Consider the following 11,399-nt stretch of genomic DNA (forward strand, 5'->3'; position numbering starts at 1 on the left):
CATTTAGAAATTCACGCCTGCAGTGGACGTATAGAATTTTCTCTACTCTGGAAAAAAAAATGAAAACAGTACACATTTACAGTAAAATCCTTGAAAAATCTGTTGGTGATCTCAACCTAGTGGTTGGAGCAGTTGTCAGGTTTGACACACTGTTTGTGTCCGGTTGGCGTGTCGTGTCGTCTGCGTGCCTGCGAGGTTGTGAAGTCTTTTGGTGTTTCGCTACCCCGTACTTCAGTTCTCACGGGAGGAGACAGTTTAATTCCCGGTGATTTTTGACAGGTGGTGTAGATATCAACAGGTCACCATGGTTCTGGATATCGAACTTTTTCGTGAAGAGAAGGGGGGAGATCCGAACAAAATCCGACAGCTTCAAGAAAAGCGTTTCAAAAGTGTGAAACTGGTTGACGATGTTGTGGAAAACGATGCATTGTGGAGACAATGTAAGTAGTTTTTTTTAGTTTTCATTGAATACAATGGGCGAATAACTGGAGAATAGAACTAATGAGAAAGGTTGTTGATGTTTAAGTCAAGCTTTTTCATTCCGAGTGTTGTCCTCTTTATTTAAATGGCATAGCTGGTGGTTGATGTGCCGGTCACATAACCTATTTACCTACTTACCAATTCTGTCGATAAATTCCTATTGAACTTATATCAACTTGTTTTTTTCATTTGTATTAGTAAAATACATGGCTATCAATTAGTGTGCCACTTTAACTGCTTAGACCCTTTTATTCCAATCAATGTATCGTTTGACATATGTGTTGCTCCCTTCGCTGTCATTCATTGTCGCCTTGCATTGTATAAGTATTTGGTTGCAAATTGTAGTCAGTTGTTAAAGCTAGTGTTATCTTGATTTGTTTTCAGACCGCCATCGAGCTGACACCCTTAATAAAACGAAGAATCTGTGCAGTAAAGTTATTGGTGCTAAGATGAAGGTAATACACATGAATCTTTCATCATTCAATTTGGTTGGGGTACATTGGAATAACAAACCTTTATAATACCTTTGCAGAAAGGTGAAGTTAAAAATCTTAAGAATCAGTTAAATGTAGATCTTTCCACCCTAATTATTGATGATACATCTATTAATTTAAAAGAACTTGAGTGTATGCCCAATCTTGTTAAACTTAATGTCCATCTAATGGACTACAGCTACATAGGTGGTTTCATTGCAACTCAAGAAGACACCAAAGCATACGAGGCTCTCAAGTGTCCACCTCCTAACAGTTTACCTAATTGTTTACGATGGTTTAAACACATTGATAGCTTTGGAGATCAAAGAAAAAGTTTCCCTCAGGTGAGGCGGTATTGCCTTCCTGCACTTTTCATAGTTAGAAGTTTTTAGCATTTGCTTATAAATCTATCAAGCTTTTGCTCCCCAGTTATTTTTATTTTTTGCATTGATCCATTCATTGAAATTTACCCCACATCATTTGCAGCTAAATTTCATTGCTAGTGCACTGGTTTTGTTAGAATTACTAAAACCTCATTGCATCCTCTTTGTGATTAAATCTGTTAGATTTCAGTTTTTTGTTTCATTGCATCGTGATTTTTAACACCAGTAGTTTGTGTAGATTTGTGATTCAATTCCTTCATGAAAGTTAATGGGTTGATTTTATTTATTTTTTAAGGCCAAAACAGCTGATGCTCCCTCAACCATCAGTGCCTCTGGGCTAGATGTTTTTGCTCTAACTCAAGAACAGCTGGAGCAGTTATCAGTCTCTGACATTAAAGAACTTCGTATTCGCATAGATGAGGCTGTGAAAGAGAATGACGAGAGTATGTTGCTGGCTGAAAACACCCGTAACAAAGCTCTAAAAGAAATTGGAAATCAGCTTCATTCATCTGTACCAATCAGCAATAATGAAGTAAGTTATCTGTCAGGAGTGACCTTGTACTCATGAGTCATGAACTTTTTATCATAATGTTGCATTACTATATTTATCTTTGTTTTTTACAGGATGAAAATGCTGTAGAGAGAACATCTGGTGATGTGACTATTCGCAAAAAGTACTCACATTATGATTTGGTTTATATGATTGATGGTTTAGAATCTGAAAAAGGTGCTGTTGTTGGTGGTGGTCGTGGATACTTTCTAAAGGTATGCCTAAATGTTATTTTCAATCCCCAATTTTGATTTTTTGGGTAGTTTGTTACCACAGTTTTGGTGTCAAAGTACAAGAATCTTCTTTTAATCTTCTTTTTCTTGCAGGGTCCATGTGTATTTATGCAATACGCTTTGATCCAATGTGCTCTTCAGCGGTGGCATGCCAAAGGCTATCAGCCTCTCTTCCCTCCATACTTCATGCGTAAGGAGGTTATGCAGGAAGTTGCCCAACTTTCTCAGTTTGATGAGGAGCTCTATAAGGTACTGAAATACATATTTATATTTTTGAATGAAAAATCCTTGAACAATCTTTGTTTGGACTTATAATTTTATTTTGGCAAGGTTGGTGGCAAAAATGCAGGAGAAGAACTGTCATCTGAAGAGAAGTACCTCATAGCTACCTCTGAGCAGCCTATTGCTGCGTATCATCGAGATGAGTGGATTCCAGAGAGCGCTCTGCCTATTAGGTATGTGGGAATTTCCACATGCTTTAGACAAGAAGCTGGATCACATGGTAGGGATACAAGAGGCATTTTCCGGGTGCATCAATTTGAAAAGGTCAGTCTGCTTAATGTTCAGTTGTAAATCCAATCTAACCCCTTTTGTAACTAGTCTAATTCTTGAATTTTCTAGGTTGAACAATTTGTGCTCACTTCGCCATTTGATAATGCCTCCTGGGATATGATGGAGGAAATGATCACTATGTCTCAAGAATTCTATGAAGATCTTGGCATTGCATACAGAGTTGTGAACATTGTATCTGGAGCTTTGAACAATGCTGCTGCCAAGAAGTTAGACTTGGAAGCTTGGTTCCCTGGATCTGGAGCTTTCCGTGAGTTGGTTTCATGCAGTAATTGCTTGGACTATCAGTCCCGTCGCTTGCAGATCCGATATGGACAGACTAAGAAAATGAATGCTCAGGTAAGCACAAGTTCCGGAGCCTTTCTTATTCTCTACACTTCGTCCATTCTGCATATTTCTTATATCTTATATCTTATTGTTTATGTTTATTTATTTTTAGACTAACTATGTGCATATGTTGAATGCAACTGCATGTGCTGTCACACGAGTGATATGTGCTATTATGGAGACATATCAAACTGAAACTGGAATTACAATTCCTCAAGTACTGCGTCCATTCATGCCAGAACGTAAGCCAACACTATCTAAGATTCGGAACATATGATTTTTGAATGTTACTATTTAATTTTGTTTTTATCTGTCTCAGAATACCGTGAATTTATTCCTTTTGTCAAGACTGCACCTATTGATGAAGAGGAGTCTAAGAAACAAAAGAAGCAGAAGGAAGGGATGAAGAAATAAATTGTACCCTCACTAATGGTGAATTTCTATTTATAAACATTTAATTAAAATCAAATCAGACAAGGTACAGTCATTTTTACTATCAACCCTGTTGGACCATTTAGAGGATTGAGGCATATCTTTTAAATTTGTCCAACTCTATAGCAGTATCCTCTAGTGAAGTAGATGCGAAATTCTCTTTTACAAGATGAACCTTCAACTTACCACAAGACGTACCAAGAGCCTGTAATCCAAAGCAGAAATTAAACTGTTATTGTTACAAAGAAATTGTTTGGAACCAATACAAAGCCAGAAGGCACCACTTGGTCATACCAAATAGGGGCAGGCTTTCGAAGTATGCCGAGGTGGAGAGAGCTGCATTGTAGTGATGAACTTGCCCTTAAAGGGAATTGTTAACATGGGATACATGTCACTTGACGCCAAGTCCCAAACATGGAGTCTGAATAGAATATCAGAACAAAGCGTGTAATGGATAATCCAAAGTGCTCCAGTTCAATATTTTCAGTTTCCTACGGCGTACCTTGATTCACAGTCTAGAGCAAAGAATATACATGGCCTGGAGTTCGACCACTGCAGGACGGATATGGCTGGGCCTGCCCCAACCACTCCACCAGATCCAGCTACACTCAACAAAGGCCGGGCAGTCAGTCGGCTGTGAAGCCTCACCGTGCCGTCCCCGCAGCCCACCTGTCGCCACAGAGGAGGAATCCGTGGGATTAAATAAAGGAGCAAAGCAGCCGTGCAGCAAACTAGGGAACTGGCCACCCACCAAGAAGTAGGGAAGTCCAAACGGGCAGGGGCAAATGCAAGTGGCAGGTGACAGGCAATCTGTAAGACGTTTCTAGGTATTAGTTATGATTATTGCTGAATACACTATGATCGGGGTACTTTCTCGGGCAGGTTTGTTTTGCGTCTTTTCAAGTTTAGCTAGGATTCCTTTCTCCCCCTGCCTCGGCCGCTCCCTCCAGATAGAATCGCAGCAGCAGTAGCCGAGCCCCTGGGAGGTATACAACCGGTGTGGAGGCGCGCGCGGGCGCGCGGCGGGGTGGCCTACCCAGCTTTCCGCGGGCGCTCGCCGTGGCTAGGGCCGTGGCGGAGCGGAGCAGACTCACCCCAGTGCGGCGGGTACACGGTGGGGTGGGCCCTGCCTCCGCTGCTCAGGCCGTGCACCGCGTGCCCCGTGTTGGCGGCCGCCAGCAGGTGCGTCGGGTCTGCGCTGTCCAGGGCGAGGTCGGCGAACTGCAGGTTGGGACCGACTGCCTCATCCCTGCGGCAGAAGGAACGCGCGCGAGGTGAGTACCTTCGTGAAGGGAGGGTGCCCGGTGCGTATCGGAGGGGAAGGGTTCCCATCGCACTCACGTGACGGCCACGACGCGCTGCGCCAGCGAGAAGGACTCGTTCTGGAGCAGACGGACGCAGCCCCAGGGCGCAATTCCAACGTCCTCGGCGTTCTGCATACCGGCAGAGCTACTCAGGAGGGTCCAGATGATGCACAGTCCGCCTTCGTCTAGGCTGCAAATCTGCAAAAGAGGCAAACTGTGACGCCTTTTGTTCTGCTTGATGTGAGTGGAGTGTTGTTTCCCCAGGCGTTTTACCTGGGTTGGGGAATGGTCAGCGCCTCTGCTAGTCGAGTACACATCATCTAACACTTTAATGCCAACAACGGCCGAGGAATGTTTTGCTGCAGAAATGTCGGCTGAAAAGAATAAAATGATTTTGGGTTTCTGACAGAAATAAAATAGTAATACACAAAGTTAGGAATGGAAGTACTGTACCAGTTGTGTAGGATGGTGATTTCAGAGTCCATTCAGAGTTGTGAAAAGCGATCTCTTTCTGAAAAGAATATTGCTCTTTCAAATCCCACACGTTAATAAGTCTGCAGAAAGACAAAGAATGATGTATGTTGAATAAAAAAACAAGTTACAAGACGCTTATAAATCATATAATTTTTTAAAAAACTAATGATAAAAAAAAGTCATAGATAATTTTACCCGTCCGCAAGTCCTGCAAAAATAAGATTGGAACGGTGCGGATGAAAGGTGCAGTCAGTCACATCAGAGCTTGACACTAGGATTTTAATTGGTTGAGAGGGTTGTAAGAGACTCCACACGCATAGTATGCAGCGCTTTACCAGTTGCACTGGTAAGTCGTCCTTGTAACTGAGCTGGAAGAAAGGGGCCCTTTGAATTGGAGGAAGTCATTGCAAGAAATGTTAGTGTAAGTTTTATCACTGGGTATTTTACCTTGTCACTACTACTTTGGTGAACTGTAAGAACCGAGTTTGGCTGATGAGGAATGAAGCAAATTTTTGTCACCCTTCTATTTTCTAGGAATGGTACAGAATCTGTTCCTAAAGTAATGAAACCTTGGCTGAAACCAAGATCTACTTTGTTGCTTTTCAAGATACCTTGTGTTCCACTCGATGTTTCTTCTAATATGTTGAGCATTAGCTGAAATAAGGATAAGAAATAATGGCTCTGAATCTTAATTTAAATTTATGCTTACACCAATTCAATTTCTTTTACCCTTCATACCTGACCAGTATTTAATAGAAATTTTTCTAGCTCCACCATGTTAACTTTCAATCCTTGTTTCCACAATACCATATCGCTACTGTCACATGGCTCAGAACTCACAGCACAGATCTACAAGAGAGGAAAAGTAGTCAATAATAATTATTCCAGTTTAACTTGTGTCAAACAAAAGATATAGAAAAACTTTACCAGAGGGTGGTTCAATGACTGATCAGGACAGATAAGAGCAGGGGGGTGTTGAGTCCATTTGTTTTTCACTGCGATCTCCTCTGTTTGTACTTCTTCAGTCATGCCATCCTCATTTGTTTGACTTGAGACCTGCAAAAACATGTGAAAATAATTGTGTAAGTCTAGGAACATACTAGTAATGCATCATTGGTCCAAGATGGAATCAAAGTTTCAACAGTTACAAATTTACCTGTTGTGTGTTTGACCGCCCATAGCTACTCATATATACTTCATATGGGACGGGTGCCATATCATATAAGGGTAAACTGACAAAATCCAAGCGTATCATATTGAGCAAAATCTCCCCTCTCTGTTTTAATTTGCTTGAAGCCTGTAGTTTTATGAAAAATTGGGGATTATTGAAAACTTTTAAGGTGGCACCTGTTGTAAAGTAAAGAGTGCAAAATCATTTATACCTTTCTCTCTTGCTGTCTTTGTTTTGCCTTTGCAAAATTAATAGCTCTCACTTCATAACCATATGTTTGTTGAGAGGTTTCTATAGGTAGGCTGTAAAAAAGAAAAAAGAAAGGAAAAGTTTATTAAGGCATCTAAAAATGAAATCTCTCTCCTCAATGACAAGAAGTGTACAGCCGAAAGTGCAGTGTTGAAATTTAAGAAATATTATTATCTTCTATGTAAAATGTCACCAAATAGGAACATCGGTAAAGATTCAATGCAAGAGGAGGAGGAGGATGAATATGTAAATCTTCACCTTGTCTTCAGGGAGTAGAATATCTATCAGCCATAGGGTCAGAAAAAAAAAAATGGATGCATTCCTATCACAGCCAATTTGTGAGGGGCATTTTCAATATTCACTCTTGCAAACTCAAAGTTTAGTAAAGTGACCAAGGGTATTAAAGTGCTGAAAGGATAGAAAAATGACAACTAGGTACTAACATTTTTACAAAAATAAGCAATTTGTGAATTAATTTCACCAACCTAAAGTCACCCAGTAGTTTTGTTTTTGAAACATGATTAGGAACTTCTACAAGGGTGCTCATGACTTTTCCTATATTTTTGCCTTCTTCAGGCATGTCATAATGCCCAGAATCCATTTTCTTCTCTTCCATTCCTACTTTTCCATTGAGGGAAGTAGGTAGGTCTTTGTTGATTTGCATATCGCTTAAAGAAGAAGATGAGTCTCCATAATCATAATTTTCTTTGTCATCATCATCATCATCTTTGTCAGTTGCTGTTTTACTTATATCTTCTTCTGTGTCCTCAGAGTCAGCCTCTAAACTAGGTGCCTCTTCAAAATCTGACTCATAGTCCTGTAAGAACAAATCCAACGGTATAACAAGCATGACAAAAGAAATTTAAATACACTTTCCCGCAATAATTTTACCTCAAAATCATCTTCATAATCATTTTCTTTGTCATCTGTGGATTCAGGGTCAATGTCTGCAGGTAGCTGTTGGGCAGCATGCTGTAAAGTTGTTAACAGCTGAGAATTTCCTGGATCAAGTGTGCGAGTCTTTGTACGTTCTCTATTTAATCTGTTCCCCTCTCCAACATTTCTGTTTGAAATGGAGTCTTGTGGTTTCATTTTCTCTGAGCCACTGTTCTTACTAGGTTTATCTGGTTGAAGTTGTTTGGAGGTAGATGGTTTTGATGGGACACTTGATTGTTGCACTTGCTTTGTTGCATGACTGGGTGCACCTTTCCTTTCTTCTTGAAAATGCAAAGAAACATACATTCTTAATGATTTGTATTTACTTAGATTAGAAAAAGTTCAAATTGAAAAATCAATGAATTATGAAATAAAAATACAGACTAATTTTAACAGTCAATATCACCTGATTTACGATGAACAGGTTTTGAGGCTTCAATCGGTTTAGGTCTAGTTGTTGCAATAATTGCCTGTATTGGCTTCTTTGTTATACTAGACTTGCTTGAATCCTTCACTCTACTGGTCATGTTAGTGTCAGAACGTGACTTTGCCGCAGCTTTGCTGCTCTGTGATGTTTTTGTTAAAATAGTCTCCATTTGAGTTGATATTTCTCCTTGTCCCTTGTCAGACACTCTTAGCTTCTTCTGTGAGACAGAGTCAGTAGTCTTTTTCTTTGATTTCAGTCTATGTTCTGTGGCAGTAGTAGGGTCTTCATTGTTTTCACTTTCTTTAAGCTTATTCCTTGAAATAGCAGTCTCGCGTCGAGCTGTTGACGATGATCTGCTTTTATCCGTGACATTTTTTGACACCTCCTTAGTTAAGAGTGGTGCCTGTAGAATAATTTGACTTAGTTATTTGAGCAGATACATAATAACAATTTAAATTTGTAAATTTATTACTGAACAATAATAAACTAAAATTGAGTTTTAAATTTACAGTAAGAAGAGCCATTAGAATGCTCAATAACGTAAAGGATAAGACTGTCTCTTGTAGGAACCTGTTCAAAAATGATAACATCCTAACTCTAACTTCACTATATATTTATTTTGCCGCTATCTATGTCAAAGAGAAATTAAGTCTTGAAACAACTAGCAGTAGACATTCTTACAATACCCGGAACAAAACAAATGTCAATCGCGGAAACAACTTAGCCAACACCACTAAATTCAAACTCATCACTATTTACAATACTTTACCCTCTTGTATTTTAGAAACAAAAGAAATTTTATCTTTTAAAAGAAAACTAAAAAAGTTTTTAATTGATTCTGTGTTTTACTCAATGGAGGAATTCTATAACTGGAACTCTGATAATTCTTTGTAGCCTTGACTGTCTTTTCTTATACGTGTAGTACCTGTACTCTAGTTTTGTAAGAAAAAGTGAAATAAAATAATAATAAGAAGAAGAAGAATAGTAACTTACCCTACTTCTCGACATTCTTGTTTTGTGAATTAGGGAGATAGCCTTTGGAATGTCAGCTGCAGGAGCGCTGTTGATGTTCAAAGCCATTCACCACAATATAAACTGCTGCAGCCCCTAGCAACCAAGAAACCACAACACAACACACCGTTGCTACGAGTAAACATCACGTGGTAAACTTCCTTCGGCAGTTTCTGCAACCAGCTAGTAAATAGTTCATTCTATTTTCCTTCATCCATGATGTCTAAGCTCGACTTCAAACACATTGCACATTCCCTTGATTGTTAATGTTTTTTCAAAAGATTAAAAATATGTATAATGAGCTTTGATAAACGGGAAAACAACAGGGTTGGTGGCCATTTCATGTTCAAATGTTGTAGTCCCGTATTCATGTTGAAAAGGCGGGTAAAAGACTTTGTCGTCTGCTTGCTCCTCTCTCGCTTATTTACTGACGTACCGGTGAAATCTTAGCGTGATGGAGGACTCTAGTGTTAATTGCGCTGAACATCTAGGAAAGTACTTTTCCGAAAGAGATAACTCGTCTAATGTCATTTTGTCATCCGATATTCCTGCCATATGTAAAACTGAGAAATGCTGTTTAGGAGTTGACGAAGCTGGGAGAGGACCGGTATTAGGTTAGTCTCTTTATCATTCACAGCACGATTCGAAGTTAGGTTCCAGTTCCATTACCGCATTTTTGAACGCCCTGTTCACACTGTCTTTTTTTATCAGGTCCTATGGTTTATGGAGTTGCTTATTGTCCTTTGGATAAATCAGCTAGTCTCAAAAAATTGGGCTGCGCAGACTCAAAAGTTTTAACCGAAGAGAAACGAGAAGAGCTATTTGGGAAGTTATGTGAGGGAAAAGATTACGTTGGCTGGTCTGTTGAGGTGATTTCTCCCAACAGTATTTGCAACAGCATGTTAAGAAGGTAAATGTAATAGATTGAACCATTACTGTTACTCTAGTTTTCTGAATTTTACAATATCAAACCTGACCAACATTTTATTGTTCAAGGCAAAAGTACTCTCTGAACCAAGTATCTCATGATTCTGCCATAGGACTAATCAAGAAAGCTGTTGATGATGGAGTCAACATAGCAGAGGTTTTTGTGGATACTGTAGGACCAGCAGAAAAGTATCAGGTGTGTTTTTTTTTTTTATTAAAGCTGTTTGCTCTCTATCTATTCTGTCAATAGCTGTTTATTAATTTTACCTCTACCTTCTCGTCCATACTTAAAGGAAAAACTTTCAAAAATCTTCCCAGAGTTTAAAATTACAGTTGCTAGCAAAGCTGACGCCACATATCCTTGTGTGAGTGCAGCCAGTATCTGTGCAAAAGTAGCTCGAGATCGAGCATTGCAGGTCTGGAAATTTGAAGATGGTGTAGAAAAATCAGAAGATGGATGGGGTAGTGGTTATCCAAATGGTGATTATTGAACAAATTCTTCATTTTCTCCCTTGCTTATATTTTGCAGTTATCTTTTGAAATTTTCCTTCTTAGATCCAGTTACAAAAAAATTTCTCCAAAAAAATATTGACCATGTATTTGGATTTCCTCAAATGGTTCGGATGAGCTGGTCAACTGCAGATAAAATCTTACAAGAGTCAGCTGCGCCTGTTGAATGGTAATTTTGTGACTAGAATTTAAAAATTTATTCAATACTTGACTTTAGTAGCATTGGGCATTTTAATGATTGAAATTGTTTAACAGGGAGGAAGAAGAGGATGAAGCATCGGGCAATACTCCATCTATTTCCTCTTATTTTGGTGCTTCTAAAACCAAAAAGAGATCTACCCACCCATATTTTCGAGAGAGGTGTCTTAAGTCCACAGTCTCACTTTAACTGATATCCTGAATTGTTTTTTTGAGAACAGATTAACATGTGTCTCTGGTTATTTTATTATTTAATTTTTTTGAACTTCTGAACAATGTTTATCTCTTCGGTCTGTTTCGTTTGCCCCTTGGCTCCTCAGGTAGCATGCACTCTTGTACTAAAATAAAGTTTACAAAAGAACACCTTCCTTTTCTTTTTACAGAATGGAATAAAAACATTTTTAAGACAAAATTACTGAGTGTCATTCCTATTATTAAAATATTTGAAACTTAGAACTTTAGAACTGGCGTAGCTCAATTCTACATCATTATGAAGAATAAATTACACTAACTGTTGACGAAGAAAAAAATTTCACTAACTGCTGACAATGAACAAGTCGGTAATGTACTTGACGTGCCATTTTATTAATAATAGATACAGAATATGAACTTGAAGGAAAATACCAATTTTTTTCCTTTCCAGTTCTATTTTTTCAAATTATTTGTCATACCTTATAATTCGCAATCTGCATATGAATATACCTATCAACTCTCCCGCCAATATTCAAAGAATTGAATCATGCC

At 38.9% G+C, this 11,399-nt stretch overlaps 3 protein-coding genes across 7 annotated transcripts; 2 read left to right on the plus strand and 1 right to left on the minus strand.

Annotated features, from left to right (window-relative positions):
- Nucleotides 1–181: 181 nt before the first annotated feature.
- LOC113201808 (serine--tRNA ligase, cytoplasmic) lies at nt 182–3,493 on the plus strand. Of its 2 annotated transcripts, XM_026415737.2 has the most exons (10): nt 182–440; nt 865–935; nt 1,013–1,297; nt 1,632–1,868; nt 1,961–2,101; nt 2,213–2,368; nt 2,450–2,665; nt 2,741–3,028; nt 3,129–3,258; nt 3,336–3,493. In XM_026415737.2, the coding sequence occupies exons 1-10, from the start codon at nt 305–307 to the stop codon at nt 3,428–3,430; spliced, it is 1,755 nt and encodes a 584-aa protein (XP_026271522.1). In that variant the 5' UTR covers nt 182–304; the 3' UTR covers nt 3,431–3,493. The 2 variants fall into 2 exon arrangements, with proteins under 2 accessions (XP_026271522.1, XP_026271523.1); XM_026415738.2 differs by lacking the exon at nt 1,013–1,297 and having other exon boundaries at nt 185–440.
- On the minus strand, nt 3,444–9,199 carry LOC113201807 (cytoplasmic dynein 2 intermediate chain 1). Of its 4 annotated transcripts, none has more exons than XM_052271283.1 (18): nt 9,003–9,199; nt 7,989–8,412; nt 7,538–7,860; nt 7,132–7,463; nt 6,609–6,699; nt 6,383–6,523; nt 6,154–6,282; nt 5,965–6,075; nt 5,674–5,880; nt 5,422–5,594; nt 5,206–5,306; nt 5,026–5,126; nt 4,790–4,950; nt 4,543–4,697; nt 4,200–4,258; nt 3,951–4,117; nt 3,743–3,869; nt 3,444–3,653 (listed from the first exon to the last, which is right to left on the minus strand). In XM_052271283.1, exons 1-18 carry the CDS (start codon nt 9,087–9,089, stop codon nt 3,531–3,533), a joined length of 3,012 nt encoding a protein of 1,003 aa, XP_052127243.1. In that variant the 5' UTR covers nt 9,090–9,199; the 3' UTR covers nt 3,444–3,530. The 4 variants fall into 4 exon arrangements, with proteins under 4 accessions (XP_052127243.1, XP_026271521.1, XP_052127244.1 ...); XM_026415736.2 differs by having other exon boundaries at nt 7,538–7,863; XM_052271284.1 differs by lacking the exon at nt 9,003–9,199 and adding an exon at nt 8,519–8,690 and having other exon boundaries at nt 7,538–7,863.
- A 138-nt stretch (nt 9,200–9,337) lies between these two features.
- On the plus strand, nt 9,338–11,067 carry LOC113201809 (ribonuclease H2 subunit A). The gene is made up of 6 exons (XM_026415739.2): nt 9,338–9,634; nt 9,732–9,930; nt 10,017–10,143; nt 10,241–10,427; nt 10,503–10,626; nt 10,713–11,067. Exons 1-6 carry the CDS (start codon nt 9,475–9,477, stop codon nt 10,843–10,845), a joined length of 930 nt encoding a protein of 309 aa, XP_026271524.1. The 5' UTR covers nt 9,338–9,474; the 3' UTR covers nt 10,846–11,067.
- Nucleotides 11,068–11,399: the final 332 nt, after the last annotated feature.

Source organism: Frankliniella occidentalis, unplaced genomic scaffold, assembly GCF_000697945.3.
Source record: "Frankliniella occidentalis isolate FOCC.00 unplaced genomic scaffold, Focc_3.1 Scaffold156, whole genome shotgun sequence".
In the NCBI taxonomy this organism is placed as follows: domain Eukaryota; kingdom Metazoa; phylum Arthropoda; class Insecta; order Thysanoptera; family Thripidae; genus Frankliniella; species Frankliniella occidentalis.

Bases quoted from the DNA above. Each gene is read 5' to 3' on its own strand.
- LOC113201808 (XM_026415737.2), top strand. From the start codon at position 305: ATGGTTCTGGATATCGAACTTTTTCGTGAAGAGAAGGGGGGAGATCCG. The intron at 1,298-1,631 runs GTGAGGCGGTAT...TTATTTTTTAAG, and splicing joins AAAGAAAAAGTTTCCCTCAG to GCCAAAACAGCTGATGCTCC. The intron at 3,259-3,335 runs GTAAGCCAACAC...TATCTGTCTCAG, and splicing joins GCGTCCATTCATGCCAGAAC to AATACCGTGAATTTATTCCT.
- LOC113201807 (XM_026415736.2), bottom strand. From the start codon at position 9,089: ATGGCTTTGAACATCAACAGCGCTCCTGCAGCTGACATTCCAAAGGCT. The intron at 6,700-7,131 runs GTTGGTGAAATT...TCTTTTTTACAG, and splicing joins AAACTACTGGGTGACTTTAG to CCTACCTATAGAAACCTCTC. The intron at 5,307-5,421 runs GTAAAATTATCT...GTCTTTCTGCAG, and splicing joins TTTGCAGGACTTGCGGACGG to ACTTATTAACGTGTGGGATT.
- LOC113201809 (XM_026415739.2), top strand. From the start codon at position 9,475: ATGGAGGACTCTAGTGTTAATTGCGCTGAACATCTAGGAAAGTACTTT. The intron at 9,635-9,731 runs GTTAGTCTCTTT...TTTTTTTATCAG, and splicing joins TGGGAGAGGACCGGTATTAG to GTCCTATGGTTTATGGAGTT. The intron at 10,627-10,712 runs GTAATTTTGTGA...ATTGTTTAACAG, and splicing joins TCAGCTGCGCCTGTTGAATG to GGAGGAAGAAGAGGATGAAG.